The sequence below is a fragment of the Hyperoodon ampullatus genome (genome assembly GCF_949752795.1).
Source record: "Hyperoodon ampullatus genome assembly, chromosome: 6".
Taxonomy (NCBI): domain Eukaryota; kingdom Metazoa; phylum Chordata; class Mammalia; order Artiodactyla; family Ziphiidae; genus Hyperoodon; species Hyperoodon ampullatus.
The window spans coordinates 103,105,125-103,124,223 of NC_136919.1; the positions used below are offsets into that span (position 1 = coordinate 103,105,125).

The following is a 19,099-nucleotide window of genomic DNA, read 5'->3' on the forward strand; positions in this document are numbered from 1 at the left end:
AATTGAGTTATTTGTAGTGAGGTGGATGGACCTAGAGTCTGTCATACAGAGTGAAGTAAGTCAGAAAGAGAAAAACAAATACTGTATGCTAACACATATACATGGAATCTAAAAAAACCCAAAAGGTTCTGATGAACCTAGGAGCAGGACAGGAATAAACACAAAGACATAGAGAATGGACTTGAGGACACAAGGAAGGGGGAAGGTTAGGCTGGGACGATGTGAGAGAGTAGCATGGACATATCTACACTACCAAATATAAAAAAATAGAGAGCTAGTGGGAAGCAGCCGCATAGCACAGGGAGATCAGCTGGGTGCTTTGTGACCACCTAGAGGGGTGGAATAGGGAGGGTGGGAGGGAGATGCAAGAGGGAGGGGATATGGGGATATATGTATACATATAGCTGATTCACTTTGTTATACAGCAGAAACTAACACACCATTGTAAAGCAATTATACTCCAATAAAGATGTTTAAAAAAAAGAAAAAGAAAAGAATGGAGGTTTTGTAAAGAAAAGGGAAAAGCCAAAAAGTGCTGGATATAATTGAGGATTTCTGTATTAGAGATTCTGCAGTACTGAAGTACAAGAAAATTGAGTAGGTGGATGAAGATTTAAGAATGTTCAACTTTTGATGAATTTAATTCCTTTCACCTTTTTTTTTATGAGTCATGGTTACAATTTGAATTCCTTTATAAATTACTTTTGGGTGATTAACTGTGTTTTTTAAAATGCATCTCTGTACAAAGACTCTCTCTGAAATTTATTACGGTGGCCTAAATAAATTAATACATCTTGAAGGTCTTAGTGGTAAATCACCACGTTTAATTCCAAGAGAATTTAAAAGGTAAAGAAAAATTAGTTTCAAAAATATTTTCAACAAGTTGACATTTATGAAAAAATTTGAAAGATGAGCAGCTATGGGCATACCACCTTATTTTAGCTGATGAACTAATGAATATAGACTTCACACATTTTCAAAGTACTGAACTGCCTTTTCTTCTATAGCAATCCTCAACATATACCAGGTTAAAAAAACTAATAATCTTAAATCATGATTTCTTCCCTAAAATCCCCTTTCTACTCATTTATAAATCCTCCTTAACATTAATTTTTTCCTATCATATTTCTTAGCCTTGGTTATTTCATGTATTTGATGTACAAATGTACTGAACACTTACAATATGCACAAGATACTTTTTTTTAAAGCTACATGTTAGTTGACTCTTTTGTGCTTGGCACTGGAAGATACACTGTTGGAAGATTCAGCCCCTGCACTCAATTTTCTCACAGGTTAAAGAAGATTCAGACAAGTAAATCCACAATTCAACACTCTGCTCTAAAAGATATGAGAAAGGGTTGCCCAGGGGGTTTTGATTGTAAAGAGCAGGAGAAACTATCTTTTCCTGGGTATGGGAGGATTCCTAGAGGAGATGTTACCTGAGAAAAGGAAGATGAAAAGAAATTGCCAGGTGAATAAGGGATATTTTTTAGCTTTTATTTCTCTTCAATTCTCACAAAAAAAGAAAAACTCAAAAAAATAAATGAAGGTATATGACTCTCAGAGCTCCTTAGGCTCTTTGGTATCTATATTTGTAGCTGGAGATACATGTGCCACAATTATGTTCTAAGTTAAGGGAGTCTGCGTGTGTCATGCATCAAGCATGTAGTGCAAGCTCATGTTAATAAACATAGCCATTCAGGCATAATCAAGGTAGAAAAGCAACAACTCACTACATATTCACTGATACCTTTCCTCTAGTCTCCTCTCCTGTGTTCCTTTCACCCACCCAAATGTTTTGGTGTGTAAGCTTTCCTCTCAAGACAATGGAGTCCACAGCATGGCCATCACAAGTTTGAGTGTTGAACAATAGGTGAGATCCCTAGTGAATAATTATACCCAGTTGGAGAAGACTGAACAGTGCTTGGAGCCAGGTGAGAGAAATAGCGTTTGGCTTATCTGCTCTGAAATAATATCTGAAAGACTCAATCCATAAAGTTTCCATATGGTGGAAAGCAAGTTGAAGAGTGAACCCTGGGTCTTAATGTTATGTGTGTGTGTGTTTGTGTGTGTATGTTCTGATTCATCAAATGTTAGGGAGAAACATTTTATGATAGAAAGAGCATTGGCCCCAGAGGCATGGGTTTAAGTTCTATATCTGTCACTCTCTTGCCACCAGGCTTTTTTAAAAGCTCATTTAATGACTCAGTTAATGCTTTTTTACATTTGAAAAAGAATGAGGCTTTTTCCAACTTTAAAGTTTGATGATTTTATGGTCACTTTTATTTGCAGCTTTTTAAGACTCCCCATCTAAATAAACTCTTAGGCTCCGTGACGTGTGCCCAACCTAGACATGCCGAAGGGGCTTTGAAATCCTGGCCTGCTTTCAGCCGACTTCATGCATTTATATCAGCTGATTTGTTACTTGATAAAAACGTTCAGGATAATGCAGTCACTTTTTAAAATGCTGTAGAAAAGACCACTTCAGAAACAGATTAGAACAGCCATGATAATGGACCGGAGTCCTGAGGCATTGAGCTGAGAATTCCATCTCCCCCTGCATGAGAGAGGCAGGTCGTTACCCTCTACAGCATCTGAAGTTGGGGATTTGCTCCCTACCCCCCTAACTCTGGCTAACAGCTTCCCATCAGCCTACCATCTGGGAATGAATCTGGACCTGCAGATTTATAGTCTCAGTTGGTACCGTGTCTTAGGATGAGGAGGACAGCTTGCTTATTTTTCCTAATGCTGCTTCTTCCCAATCTTAAGAGCTAACTCAAGATTTAGTGAATAATCTATACACACGTTACATGAGCTACTCAGATTCCCTCCCACATCGTGTCTTCCACACTGAGGAGTTCTTCCAACCGCCTATTCTCAAACGGAAGTTCCTCCTCTCCCTCGATGGTTTTTGCTTCCCTCTGTATTTTAAGGTGTACTTATCAAAACTTCCTAAGAACTTCTAGGTTCAAACAAATTTCTATTTTGTCCAAGGGTAAGACAATACCTTTCACTTTGTTTCCAATATCCTTTGTGATAATGTCCAACAAATTTGGTCAGTGTTGGTTTCCTGGTCGTAATCTTAGACTGAACCTTCAGGCAACGGAGTCCTTTGGCTTTCTTCCGCAGTGATAATCAGTTCTCAGAGGCTTCCATCTCATAGAAGAGTTTCAATGATTTTTACCTGAACTGTTTCTCCCTGCTCTCATTAGAGCTCCTCTGCTCATTTCCACTCCTGTTCACCATACTTTGATGATATTTTTATTACCTGGAAGAACTTAGTTCTGTGCACAAATTTGGAAATTCTCCCATGGTACTTCTTATCTTGATCCCTTGAACAAAATGTTAAATAAGGCCAGTTCAATATGCCTTCTTAGGGGTTCCTATTATAAACCCTTTTCCTTCCAGAGAAAATGATCATTTATCCCAACTCTTCATTTACTCTCTAAGATAATTCTCTCTCCATCTCAAAACATTGTCTCTAATCCCAAGAAAACTCAATTATTTAGCTTTAGTGAGGTGTAATTGATATATAATAAACTGTACACATTTAAAGTAAAATAAATAAATAAACTCTCAACTATTTCTAAACTTCCAAGTATATATAGATAGCTGATTACTTGTGACCTCTCACCGATGGGCCTATTCCACTCAACTAAAGACAACTATGCCGCAGAAATGCACTCAGTCTGTGTAGAATACAGATCTAAATGTCTACCCACTCACGGTGTCATAATATATACTTAATAAAATGCTCTGTAATATTGATGACTGTGGTCTTTAGTGTCCCATGAACCTAAACATGTTGATTAACGGAGTAACATGTAGATTTCACTGTGTATTATTTACAGGAGCTTTATTTTTATTAAGGTTATTGCTAGAAAAATATGTTTCTGCTAATAGTATTTATACCATACATCAAAAGTTAAAGTTATTATTTTGGCAAGATCAGACTCCTGATACTCACTTATTTAGTACTGCCCAGTAAATTTTCAATATTAGAATTCTTTATCGATGAAGAATAAAGAATTCATGATACTTTTATTATTCACCTTTTACATTTGTATCCACTAAGAAGCATTTTCACAATACATGCATATGAATATTTGTGGATTATTTTAATGTATCTTTCACAATGTTAAAATCTCTTTCAAGACCCATTTGCTGTTAAGAGGTCTTACCTCTTTAATAATAGATGATGGATGATTTATTGTCATATTTGCAAATGAAAAGGAAAACCATGGCCAGAATTTGTGATGTCACTCTATGTAGACACATATGCATGGAAATAACCTGTACATGTTACACACACACATATATAGTCCTATATATATAAGTATATATTTTATATGTATATATTGTGCATACATATGTATGTATATGTGTGTGTATGTACTCACTTATCTTTCCACCCACCCATACATGCATCCATTGATCTATCTAGCTATCTTCCAACACACAGTACCCCTACAATGATAAAATAGGATCAGAGTTTCATAGAAATATAGAACCCAAAAGATCCTTAGACATAGTTTAAAAACAAAGAATGTTATTCTTAGAGGTGTAACTCTCCGAGATAGCACCAGGAGAAAGAACTCAGCTAGAACCTAATCCCCATATTCCAATTACAAGTTCAGTTTTCATTCCACCATAACACACTGTCTTTCGCACAGATATCTGTTATACACATGGATAGATACTGATCCTTAGAAGACAGTGTCAGTGCTGAAACTATTTTCTGTACTGAACACCCTGCTGTCAACTAAATTCTCGTTTGAGTTTTGAAGTTTACTGATGGTTTCTGTCAGTCCCAAGCCCTCCTAGGCATTTTTACACATAATCAATATGAGGGGAACTTCCTGTCTGGCATCAATCAGTTCTTTAAACCACAATTATCTATTAAAATATTGTTCTTAAGTCAGGAAAAATGGATGTTAGTGTCAAACACAGCTTTGCTCACTCTCTCACACACACACACACACTCACGCAAATTACAAATAGTATTCGACTGCGCTATATTTCAGGCTATTCAATAACTAGGTAAATGACATATACTTTCTGTCTACATAATTTTTTTTACTATGCCAAGGCATACACACTAGTTGTTCCCTGCAGTACCTGCCGAATGCAACTAAATTTGCAACAGAGTTAATCACTGGCGCAGCTGAATATTTTAAGAGATTTCTCCTCTAGTAGGAAATTCATCTTTTTTCCAAGAAAAGGGCATTTACCCACTCCTTCATCTCCAACTGAAGTAGTTCCGTGATTTCCTTCCTTTCTCTGATTTCCACGCCCCAATTCCCAAAGACAAGCTCATCTCTGATGACCTTTCAGTCTATGAGTATTTGGGGTAGGAGTGGGGGTAGTCCACAGTTAAAATAAAGTTTGTATACAATCACTTTCTATGTTGTTATGAAATTATTCTAAGCTTCCCTAATAATAAACTTAAAAGAAACCATGCAAATGGTTCAGATGTGCATATGGAGATAACTATTATCTAGAAAGCATCCAGATTTCTTAAAAAGCCAAAAAAAAAAATAGACTGACTCACTCAGGATATATGGAAATATAAGTGAGGTAGGTGGGCTAGAGTGTATGTCATTATCAATAAAGCCCTAGGAGAAAATCATAATTTGAAAAGATACACGCACCCCAAAGTTCACTGTAGCACTATTTACAATAGCCAAGACATGGAAGCAACCTAAATGCCCACCAACAGATGAATGGATAAAGAAGATGTGTTTCAAATATATATATATATATATATATACACACACACACACACACACACACACACATACATACACACAATGGAATATTACTCAGCCATAAAAAAGAATGAAATAATGCCATTTGCAGCAACATGTATGGACCTATCATACTAAGTGAAGTAAGCCAGACACAGAAAGACAAATATAATATGATATCACTTATATGTGGAATCTAAAAAAAATTATACAAATGAACTTATATATGGAACAGAAAAAGACCCACAGACATAGAAAACAAACTTATGGTTAGCAAAGGGGAAGGGGGTGAGGGATAAATTAGGAGTTTGGGATTAACATATAAACACGACTACATATAAAATCGATAACCAACAAGGACTTCCTGTATAGCATAGGGAACTATATTCAATATTTTGTAATAACCTATAAGGGAAAAGAATCTGAAAAAGAATATATATGTATATATATAACTGAATCACTTTGCTGTACACCAGAAACTTATACAATATTGTAAATCAACTATACTTCAAGAAAAAAATTAAATTAAATTAAAACTAAAAAATAAAATAAACCCCTAGATATATTTTTACATAACGGAATTAAATTCTTAAAACCCCAAAAATGAATGTTTTAACTGAATTTGAGAAATGATGACTAAATTAAATCTTGGGTTTAGAATTAATTTGATTCATAATGGAAGGAAGTTAGAAAATAACATTTATTAAGAACAACACTGTTTAGCAATCCTATATGAAGATATAACACACAAAATATCTCCTATTACTTCCCTGTTAGAAGAGCTCTTTGCTTTAATATTTACACTACAGAGAATTTAATTAGTTCTCAATCAAATATTCTTCAGCCAGTGATTATACAGCAATAAAACATATTTGCATCTGCAAACTCAAGGTAACTTTTATAAGAACACAGTGGTTGGAGAAAATCTTGAGTTACATTCCAAATACATTGGGTAAAACTTCAGACTCCTGTGTAGACATTTTGAAAAGCCTGCAAAGTGTCACAGAAGAGGATGTGCAACTCTGATGTTACTGGGGTTAAGAGAGGCCATGTTACTGCAAAGCAATGTTTGTTAAAACCATATTAATTATTAGGTGATTAGGATATGATGATTTTAAATATCTATATTATAACAATTTTTTGTTTCATTGCGTTTCAGGAAATTTGTTGGGGTTGTTGGGCAAACATATAAAACATATTAAAGGTTTCCATTAAAATAATAGGAAATTTTTTCCTGGTTACATTTGAACAAAAACGGCTTGATTTTTACAAATGGATTCCTGACCTTAAGCAGGAGACACCTTTACGTATAGTATCACATTTACTTTATTTTACATAGAATGTCACTAAAGTTTACCACAACCCATTTAGTTATCATTGCCTTTTACAAATAATGAAACTAAAACTGAGAGATTAAATAACTTACCCAATGTCACACAGCTCATGAGCGGGGGAGATCAGAATCCAATTCAATAGCCTTTGAATTTTTCACTATATAGTAGGACCATAGTTCAACTAATCAGGTATTTATTGAGTTTCTAACTGTACATAACATTTGGTGTTAGGCATTAGAGGGGCACATAATGATGCCTACTTCTTGCATCACTACAGTTTACGATCTAGTAGAAGGCAAGTGCACACATTGTTCTATTTAAGAGTCTAAGAGGAAACAGGAAGGTGAAAAATGGCAAATATTTATGCAAACAGGAGTTTTACAGGCCATCTTGAAGGGCAATGTATTTAATACAGGACTAGAAGGGTACAGATATTGCAGAGAGGTTTGATATGAACTAGGGCATAAAGGGTAGGGTATCGCAAGCACAGATTACAATGTGAACAAAGGCATGGAAAAAGTGACAGCATATGCAGAAAGATGTAGGTAAGGAAAGCCTTGAAGGTATTGAAGAAAACAAGTATACATGATACTTGTTAAAGATAGCAAGGATAAGTCAGAGAGACTACTACAGAAGGGCTGTGTAGTAGGAGAGGGAGATGGGGCTCAACTCCTAATATAATAAGAACAAGTAGAGATATAAAGGCAAGGAGCAGGGTGGGGGTCAGTAGAAAATTACTAAGAGGAAACATCAGGGGTCAGGAGAATTCTGGCTAAACCAATTTGACAAAAGTTTTTTCTGTAGTCAGGCTAGGGTGATAAGACATGAAGGGTGAGGGATAAAGAGTTTGATCATATATCAAGGGTAGAGGATTTTTGCTAAACTGACCCACCAGAATTCATGCTAATACTAGTCTAAATGGGCCAAGGACAGAGCCTAAGGTCAGGGACTAGTTAGAAAGAGGACTCAGAGAAGCCTGACTCAAGTTTGGTCAAAGAAGAGTGCTATGGTCTGAATATTTATGTTCCCTCAAAATGTATATGTTGAAATCCTAACCCCCCAAATTGGTGGTATTAGGAGGTGGAGCCCTTGGAAGGTGATTAGGTCATGAGGGTGGCACCCTCATGAATGGGATTAATGCCTTTTATTTCCGATTTTTTGTGACTATTATTATTATTTTCATTGAAATATAGTTGGTATACAATATAAGCTACAGCTGTACAATATAGTCATTTGCGATTTTTAAAGGTTATACTCCATTTATAGTTATCATAAAATATTAGCTATAGTCCCTGTGCTGTACAGTATATCCTTGTAGCTTATGTTATACATAATAGTTTGTACCTCTTAATCCCCTACCCTCTCCCCTTCCCTCTCCCCACAGGTAACCACCAGTTTGTTCACCACATCTGTAAGTCTGTTTCTTTCTCGTTATATTCACTTGTTGGTTGTATTTTTTAGATTCCACAAATTCCTTCATGAATGGGATCAATGTCTTTTAAAAGAGGCTCCAGAGAGCTCACTAGCCCACTTCCAATATGTGAGGACACAGCAAGAAGGTTCTGGCTATGAATCAGGAAGAGGGCTTTCACCAGAATGAGACCACGCTGCTATCTCGATCTTGGACTTCAGGCCTCCATAACATTACAAAATAAAGTTCTGTTGTTTATAAGCTACCCAGTCTGTGGCATTTTGTTACAGCAGCCAGAATGAAAAAAGACGGAGAGAGAATCTTTGCCAGAGGCCCTTCCTTCCTCCCTTCCTCCGTCTGGCCTTTCTTCCTTACTTTACTTATTTCACTCTCCAACGCATATTCATTTAGTATCTACTTTAAGGAACTGAATAGATGGAAAACACAGGTTGAGCTATAAAGATCACTATTCTTATAGTATACAGTTTATTGGAGGAAGAGATAAGCGTCTGTGACAGAGCATGACATGCACAATTTTATTTTAGATAAACTGGTCAGGAAGACCTTTCCATGGAAGTGACATTTAAACTGAAGTTTGAAAGATGAAAATGTAGTAATGTTGGCAAATCTAGAGTGATTTTTGTAAGGACTTACTACACATTTTACTTTATTCTGTATGCAATAAGTTGTCAAATGTGTTTGAAGATAGAGGATGCATTCTAATAGTGTGGATAAGAGCTTGCATTTAGCCTGAATATTAAAGAGGCCCAAGGAAATCCGACCATAAGGAAACCCAAACTCTGCTCCCAATACAAATGCTACTTTTTAAAAAACTTTCACCCTTTGGTCAACCTACTGTCCATTGAATTTGTTGAGCTTTGTGGATATTAAGACTTAAGCAAGAGAGGCAACTTGATTATAGTACAGTAGTTTGAATTTAAGCAAAATGGTATGCCTGAAATGTAGGGGCCTTTTTGTAATGTAATTTGAAAATGTGGTGAGTTTCTTTGAATAGGCAACCCAGACTGACCATTCAGTGACTCTCCATAAGAGCGACTACAACACCCAATTAGCACCATAAAAGGGAGAGTCGACATGACAGAGATGTGAGGTGACCATTTTTACCCACACCACACGCTGCCATTGTGGTTACACCTACTGGTGTAAATACTTGGTGAAAGAGGCAGTGCACCTCCCTGTGACTGCAGGCTACTGAACAAAATCACCAACCTCCCTTCAATAGGAGCATATAAAATTCTAGGCCTGGAGAAGAACAAGTAATAAAGTAACTATTTACTCTCCCCTGAGTTCATTATCCTCTTCTCTTCTCCCTACTGGGTCGAAGGAAGGCAGAAGATAGCATTAAAGCTCATTTTCAGGGTCTGCATGTTCAGTTGTACAGGTGGTGCACTGCATATTTATAGGAGTGTCATTCACTTTCTTCTTTACATGAATGGTGCCCCCTGGGAATTTTAGAGTGCACAACCTGTGAATCTGTATATGGCAGGCCTGCTTAATTTGGTTTTGCTCATATATTGTGAGCTTTTGTGTTGCTTATTCATTTTGTGTTCTCTGTGTTCATTTGTTTTGAGAAACAAACCTGATATCCGTTTCATCCTTGGAACCGTAAAATTCATCTTTAAATATATCTATATAGGTAGCAAACAGAATATTATTTATGTATATGTAAGTTTATTTATTTATTACAATAATCTAGGACGTAAGACTTTACAAATAAACAAATGTGCGGAAATATGAACTAACTTGCTTGTGAATAACAGACCTGGAGCATGCCTCAGAGAAAGTGTGTAAAATGGCTCAAAACTAGAGAAAGCACAGAAGCAAACTATCCACTGACACGGCACTAATAGAAAAGCTATCAAAAGTCTAAATCTGAGCAGAACCGGGAAGAAAGGAAATCATACGAGGGATGAGACCTTGCTAAATAAATACATTTTTATTTCCATAATTCGAGGTAAGCATAAGGAAGAGATGAAACTAATTCCTAGTGTCAAGCCTATGTAAGTGGAAAGGGTGTGATTTCAATTAACAAGAATTTCGTGTTTAGATTCAAAACAAGTATTTGTGTCAAAGAACCAATTCCAGTAGATTCCATGAGACATGCATATTTAGATTCATTTTTCTGCATCAATGCTTTCAAGCTTTTAACCCATCCTTCTGGTGGGAAAGAAAAAAACATAAAAATATGAAATATCTTATCAAGCTTTAATTATGTTTACTTCTTGATTTAAAATTACTCTTTATTAAGTTAAAACGAAGATATTCTAGACTAACTCCAAAGCAGAATTGAAATGGCACACGAAAATGATCAAACATGATTCAAGCATCTCATTTAACTGAGATTTTACTACGTTTGTGTAATGATGTCTAAAATTGTGTTTTCATTAAACATAGCAGAGTAGAGCGAAACAGGGAGAGTCATCCTATAGACCTTGTTTGAATCTAAACATATTATCTATTACTGTAACTTTGAGAAAATCACTTAATTTGCGTCAGCCTCAATGCCTTTATCTCTGAGAATACTAATACCTATCTTGCATGGGGCTTGAGATCAAATAAGTTAAAACACAAGCAGAGTGTCTAGCAATTACAGTTGCTCAGTAAATAGCTCTTAATATTACCAATGGTCTCTGATGTGGGAAAACTATTACATAATAAAAAGATCCTTAATTGGGTATCTTTAAAATCAGGCTGAATGCAAAGAACTTCAGATTTTATGTCCTCCCTTTTTTTATTTTTACCCAGAGAATAATGCAATTCAGAAAACAGAGGGAGAGATTAATTTCCACTTCAACTGAAAAGTCATCATTATAAGATTTTTTTCATCATGTGCTATAGTACATTAAATATAACCATAAAATCTTTGTTACCTCTCTATTGACAGGTAGAATGTGGTGTCCCGCTTCTTGAATATGGGCTGATACAGTGGCTTATTCAATCAACAGAATGCAAGAGAAAAGGTGTTCTTGCATTTGTGAGGTTAAGTCATAGGAAGCCTTACAGATTCCAGCCAAGTCTCTTGAGATGTTTACTTTGGGTGAAGCCACTCACTATGTAAGAGTTCAACTACTTTGAGATATCCAGGTTGCTAAGACTCCAAAACTACACTGAGAAATTTCATGGAGAAAGACAGAGACAGAGAGAAAACCAGCTCCAGATTTTTCAGCATGTGCAGCCCAACTCAAGCCCCAGATTTGTGAATGAAGATGCCATCTTGGTTGGACATTTCAGCACCAAAAGATGTGACTCAAAGAAAACTTAGCCAGAACCAAGGCCCCAGACATATGACACCAGTCAAGTTGTCTAATCTATCTCCAATCATTCAAGCCACCACAGCTGAGGCCCAGTCATGATGGAGCAGAGATGAGCCATCCCCAGTATTCTTTATCTTTATTCTTAGCTCACAAAGTCCTGACTATAACAACATGGTTTCTATTGTATCTACCACTGCGTTTTGGAATGGTTTGTTATACTGCAATAGGTATCTGGAATATATGTCTTGATCATTTCTTACAGTTCTAAAGCCACGGAACTCCTTTTACCCATATTCAGGGAGAATGCTATCACTTGCTTATTTTCAGTCTCCCTTTGGGTCATAGTATCTGTTCAGAAGCTTCCTTGGACAGAGTCAGTAAAAGAAAACTCTTGATTACAAAACTCCATTATTACAACCAGGATAAAAGAACAGTCAAATCTGCTCACACACCCCATTTTTTCACCACATCATAAACAATGGATTGGCCAAATTTTTAAGTGCTTGACTCTGATTGAAAGTAAGCAACTTTCCATCTTCAACCTCTTCCCCTCCAACTCAACTTAGAGTGATGCTCTAGTCAACCTCTGGACTTCCTGATGCACCTCCCATCTCTGAAATGAGAAGTGAAGAAAAAACATCTTCAGAAGACTTCTGATATCAAGACAAGGGATAGAACAAAGGCCAAAGCAGCAATATTGCCATCCAGAGGAAAAACTACTGAACCTACACTGCAATATTCAGAAGGAAAGTCAAGACATGAGAGAACTAAGTGTAAAGCACAGCTATATTGGTGGCTTCTATTTAAATAATCAAGGTCAATAAGTAGGTCTCTGGGATGATGATCCCTATACCCTGTTACTTGCACCAGAATTGGGACACAACCAGGAACAAATAGTTCAGGAAGCTAGAGTCATTGACACTGAGAGCCAACTACAGGGAACACCAAACATCCGGGGCTATTAGTTCATGTGCTTCTGTACCTAAATTTGGAAAGACTGTAAGACTTTCTGGATCTTCAGGTAACTTGCATACTATTCTAATCATAAGCAATCATGCTCCCTCTTAAGCTAAACCATACAACTTCAGAATCAGGTGTTACTTCTTATTGGTACCACTGTCCACTAAGCAAAGACAGAAATACAGAAGTAATCCTGACCCCTGCCTTTCCCTCATATATTCCCCCTCCCCACTTTCCCCTCTTTCCCATATATTACTAGGTTTAATCAGTTCTGCTGCCTAGAGATCTGTTAAAGTCCTTCATTTTAATCATATTCCTTTGCCCTGATTCAGATCCTTGTCATCACTAGCCTAGGCTGCCCTCTATCTATTTCTGACCCTCCCATCTGAACTCTTGTCCTTCATATTCATCCTCAACACTACTATCAATATTATTTCTAAATTGCAAATTTGACCATCAACTGTCTAAAGACTTCAACATCTTTCCATTGCACTAATGATAAAGTCCAACTTCTAAACATGTCATAAAGGTCTCCATTTTTTGGCCTTGCTCTGCCAATTTAACTAATGTCTTTTTTTAGTAATTAAAATCTACTATCCTTGTTGTTTTATGAGTGTTAGCAGTTGCTGTTCTCACTTTTGAAAATATTTCCCCCTTTCATTCACTTAGAAAACTCCTATTCATCCTTTAAAACCCAAATGCAGTGAAACCGATTTTCTCTCTCACTCAAATCACTTTCTCCTCAAAACTGTAATTTTACCTCTGTGTAGATCAATTGTTTGTTATACTCTAATGACAACAGATTCTTAAATATACTCATCTTTGTATCTTAATATCCGATAATATGACTGACATTTAACAAACGCTAAACATACTTGACACTTGAATTGATTGAATTGAATTAAACTGAATCAATCACTCTCAAGAACACTAACAATTGTTTGGGTTTCCTGCATCAAGAGTACAAATCACAAACTCATAATACTGCTAGTTTTGATTGAGACACAGCAAACAAGTTTACAACCGATTTCCCCTGTGAAAATAATAACTTCAGTAAAAGATAACAAATACACTCGGAAGTCCATAAAGGAGGCAGGGTAGTCTAGGGGATTCTGTTCTCATCCAAAGACTTGCTGAGATTTGATTCAGAGGGGAAAGATTGATTTTTCTAGCTTAAGTTAAACGAGGCATCGAACAAATGTCAAAAGCAGGACATAGACTTAGATTCTTCACTGTCACACCAGTAAAGTTACCATCCTTCCATCTCCTTTAGAACAAACAAGAAAGCCTGCTGTGGACTGTGAACAAAACAACAGCTGTGAATTTACACAGCTCCTTAAACTTCTAAGCTGTGTACTGAGAGTGAATTAGAGGTCTCCTCCAGATAGCATTGCAAATGAGCATTATTTTATTTTCACCAAGCCTTTCAGGTGATACATGCAACAAAATCAACAAAGTCAGTACTCACTGTGGCAGACAAAGTAACTATTATGTATCTGTCCTAAAAGTTCCTGTGATGTTCTGGCTAGTTTTGCTTAAGTAATATTTGTAATATTTATGAGAAAGGAGGACAAAAATGAACCTGATGCTTTTGTGGAGAAGGAATTCCCTGGCTGAGCAGAAAAGCCTGCCAAAGTTTTGGTGTTTCTTGTTTGTTTGAAACAAGACTGAAGGACCATCTAATGCAAGATGAAGCCATTAACAGTTAAAAGGGAGAGGACACACTAAAGAGACTCAGCCAGGGCCCTGGTAAATTATCAACAATTGTGGGCTTTCTTAGTGAGAGTCTAGGATTTGAGAAATTCATGAGGAGAAAAGGCGGAGGTCCCTGGGCACCTGAAAATGAGAATTGCTGCATTGAACTAGGCTGACTTTGGCATGGCATTTTGAAGAAGGCAGTCAAATGGAATGTAACGAATAAATAGAGCATATCAGAGCCTGAAAACCTGAGAATAGGTTCATGTGGGTGAAACGAGGTGAAGCACGGTGCTTGGTACACTATAAACCCTCAGTAACATTGGCCGGTTTCGAATGAAATGAAACCTAACCTGAATCCAGTCCCTACTCGGTAACAGCGGGGAAGATAATGGGTGCCTAGGCAACGTCTAGCAAGTTCTGGGCTAGAGGCGGCTCCCAACTGTTGCGTCACCAGGGGCCACAGAACTGAGTCGGGAAGGGAGAAGGGAGGAATCTCTGCGGAGGGTCATCCGACTAAGTCGGAAGCGGACACTCTGGCAGGAAGTAGAAAGCGAAGAAAACGAAACGACCACTGGTGAATTTCAACACCACGTCGTGAATTTCAGATAATTTTCCACTTGTTTATTAAGATGGAAAACTCGGATTCCAACGATGAAGGAGATGGAGTTTCGGCCCAACACATAAGTCAAACGGACCGATTGGTTCGGGAAGAAGATTTCTCCAGGTTCGTAAATAATCTGAGTGAAGAAGATTACGAACTTATGAGAGACAACAATCTTCTAGGCATTCCAGGTGAAAGTACGGAAGAAGAGTTGCTGAGAAGACTTCAGCTAATTAAAGAAAACGCACCACAAGACTCAGATGAAAATACAGGTATATTTTGCTTTTGGAGGGAATAGGATGGGATGAATAAGGAACTTCATAATAGGAAATAGTAACTTCATAATAGCAAATAGTAAATTATACAGAAGTGACTTACATTAATTTGGTAAGTAACTTCTCATAAAAAGAACTGGCATTTACTTGATTTTTGGTGAGAATGTCAAGGTATGTTTGTTTGTTTTCCTGATTCACATTTGGGTTGTTTTAATTGGGAAACAGTGCAAACTGGCCTATTTGTATTTTTCTTGGTTTTCTACCTCAACTGAAAGTCCCTCCTACTTCCTGAATTATTTTTTCTACATAGACATGTAAAAAAAGCAAACAGAAATATTCTCCACTGGGGACAATTGTGCTCTCTTCAACACCTGGGGACATTTGACAATGGCTAGAGATATTTTTGGTTGTCACAGGGGAGGCATGGGTGTTACTAGCATCTAGTGGTCAGAGGCCAGGGATGCTGCCAAATATCCCACAATGCACAGGATAGCTCCCCAAAACAAAGAATTGTCCAGCACCAAAATGTCAGTAGTGCTAAGGCTGAGAAACCCTGCTCGAACCTCAAGTCTGGTGGCTTCCCTCCCAGTGTGAAGTAGAGGATTTTGCTGTCTAATGAAGAGGAGACTATAATACTTTGGTTCTTGAATATGGTCTTATAGGTACCATGCTAGGTTCAGTCTATTCATTTGATCGGACCTTCAATTTAATGTCAGTTAAAAATCTTGGTAACATTAAGAAGTATTCAAAATGCAAACACTTTTAAACCTATAAAACTTGTTTATGTTTGGGCAATAACCTTATATTTTAAAACAGCTTATCGATTATCCAAAGCACATAAGTGAAGAGCCTAGAAGTAGTCATGTTGGAGACTAAGGAAAATTAGACAATAATGTAAATTGAACTAAAATACTAGCATTGTACCTTAACTGGTGTTTACCTTGTTTAATTGCATTAGTGTTTTGACAGTGGACTGAAAACAAAGTCTCTTGACATTCCTCCGACAGTGGTACACAGGGCTGTGTATATGATGAAATACTGAAAAGTAGACTTCCTCTGGATTCCCTTTTTAAAAAATTCTCTCAGTTTATCTAGGATTAGCTCACCCTTTTTGGATGGAATCGAAACTTTTCTACCTTTACTTATAAATCTACACAGTGCAGTTTATAAAATATTAACTCTATAAATGTGAAATCAGTTGAAAACATCTGAGTATTTAAGTTCTCATTTTTTGTTTGTTTTTGAAACAAAGTTTCAGAGTGCTATTTTATGATGGTTCTAATTTTGGTAGTTCTTTTATGCACCGTCCCCATTTTTTTTGTTAACAGACAGAGGAGACTCTTCACATGACGTGTCTACTGGTGACTCTCTAATAGACTGGCTTAACTGTTCTGGACAAACTGAAAATATGACAAGTGGACAAAGAGAAAGCCAATCTTGGAGAGAAGAGAGCCAAATTAATCCTAAAAGTGATCAGTTCATATTCAGTTTAGAAATAAATGTTAACCTTGATAATGGGAGTCCAAATCCAGAGAATGAATATGTAGCATCTGCAAGACTTCCCAGAAGAGAAAATATGGAAGACAGCCAAAGGCAAGTGGAAAGTCCACAATCTGAATCAATATTTACAAGACCATCTATGTCTGAACAAGATACAACTGAAACATTAATGGAATTCCCACCTACCACAAGTCAGAGAAGAGCAAGAAGTAGGAGCCCAGAGTATCGGAGAACCAGAGCAAGAATTGAAAGTTGGTCGCCTCCACGTTCACTTAGGGAAATTGTACAAAGACTTAATCATAGTATACCCTCTCAGAATTTTGAGCAGCCTCTGCTAAGTGAGAATGCGAGATTTTCTAGAACTGAGCACCAAGAAATATGGAGACAGCAAATGACTGGATTTGAGTTGCAAAATAGCGGTCTTATTGAAACTTCTAGAACAAGGAATGCCGTTCATGGAGAAAATTCTCCAGATACAACCAGCAGTGGTGAATCTTGGGGAATGAGGGAAATATATCCAACCATACCCTTCAATCTTGAAGTAGGACAAGTTCATTCTGGAGCATATTCTCAGAGAGACAGCAGAGCTAGTAGAACTCAGTTAACATCTGAGACACCAAACAACACTGTCACTTCTGAAAGTGAACGAGGACTGAGGCATATGTATTCATATTCTGAGCAGGCAGGTGTGAGAGCTTATGTCAATACCATTAGAAATCCCGTTTGCAGAATGTTAAATACTAGCTTAAGTGATACAACATCTGTTCCAATTCAGAGCACGTTAAGGCAGACAATGACAGAATTTAGTAACTCAAATAACCTTATGGACAGTGACAGTAATTTAGAGCATAGTGTCTTACCTCCAAGTCAAAACATGGAATGGCTAGAGTCACCTAATGGTAGTAGTAGTGGTACATTTGGTTCTGATTCAAATGCTAGCTATGATACCCATTCAAGTTCCACACTGAGTTGTCATTCAAGCCCCAATTGTACGTCTAGTTCCAGTTCTAGTCCTATTTACGGTTCCAGCTCAAGTGATGAAAATTCAGGAATTAGCTCACTGATGTTTGAAGGCAGTGAAGAAACAAACTTTTCATCAGACTTATCATCAGAGACCAGCCAAGGGGGTAGACAAATTAGTCTAATAATATCTGATGAAAGTGACTCTGGGTCCTCCCATAATCTGCAAGAGTTTTTCCTCTTAAATGAAGATGATCTATACCAAACTACAGGACTCACCAAAGCACAGATTGACAATTTGGCTGTAAGATCTTTTGGTGAAAATGATGCACTAAAAGCCTGTAGCATTTGCCTTACAGAGTACACAGAAGACAGCAAGCTTCGCATACTACCTTGCTCCCATGAATATCACATTCACTGCATTGATCGCTGGCTGTCTGAGAACTCTACGTGTCCGATTTGTCGTAGGCAAGTAGTGGATTCCAATGAGAGTGAAAATCCTGATTGAGATCTGAATTCTCAGCTCTATAAAGTGTTATAGGGCTTCCCTGGTGGCGCAGGGCTTGAGAGTCGGCCTGCCGACGCAGGGGACTGGCAATAAAAATTAATTTCACACCACGGCAGTTCACTGAATTTCAATAAAAACTTAGCATGTGCACTGGGTTGGGATGTTCCTGATTCCATGGGAGAGATGTCTTAATATGATATAGTGAATCTAGATAGATCCTAGTAGTATTATCTAGTCATGTACATCCCAGACATCTCTTAGCCCTGTTCAATCCTGGTTGTGCATGCAAAGAAACAGAAACCCAACCAAATATCAATAATTAAGAAGCCATTTAAGACCACATTAGAGTCATTCACATAAAGAAGTCATGTTACATTCATAGAATGTCATAAAAAGCTTTGAAACCCTTCTCTTCCTATCTCTCTCCACAGCAGTTTATCCCACCTCCCTAACACTACCTTAACGTTTCTCCTATTCCCCACTACCAATGTATCAGTCAGTTCTAGCTAAAAACTGATGGCACACTTTAAAAGAGTGATGGAATAGCATTTAATGAAGAGACTAAAGTGTGTAAAGAATGAAGGGAAACCAAGAGATGATGAAGTACCCTGAGGCTAGCAGCTGTGAGAAGCCAGTATTATAACCACTAGGTTTGAAGGGGCATAGAGAGATAGCAGTTCCTGCAACCCAGAATGTCTTCGAGTTATAGGAGAAGCCCACCCAACAAGAGATGTAACCTTAGAAAATGTGGCATCCACTGCCAACCTAAAGTTTGGAAGGGGGCAGATCATGGAAATAAATACCCTTGCCTTCTTTCCTCCTGACTTCTA

The 19,099-nt window shown here is 37.3% G+C and overlaps 1 protein-coding gene across 1 annotated transcript in view; it reads left to right on the plus strand.

The window, feature by feature from the left end:
- The window catches only part of LOC307054861 (E3 ubiquitin-protein ligase RLIM-like), a gene marked incomplete at both ends in the record, with an annotated part of 81,259 nt that extends 62,990 nt beyond the window's left edge, over nucleotides 1-18,269 (plus strand). The window contains 2 exons of the mRNA XM_079706733.1: nucleotides 15,055-15,298; nucleotides 16,630-18,269. Of these exons, the coding sequence (XP_079562859.1) occupies nucleotides 15,055-15,298; nucleotides 16,630-18,269 (1,884 nt within the window). The remainder of the gene's footprint in view (nucleotides 1-15,054; nucleotides 15,299-16,629) is intronic.
- Between the last annotated feature and the right edge of the window lie 830 nt (nucleotides 18,270-19,099).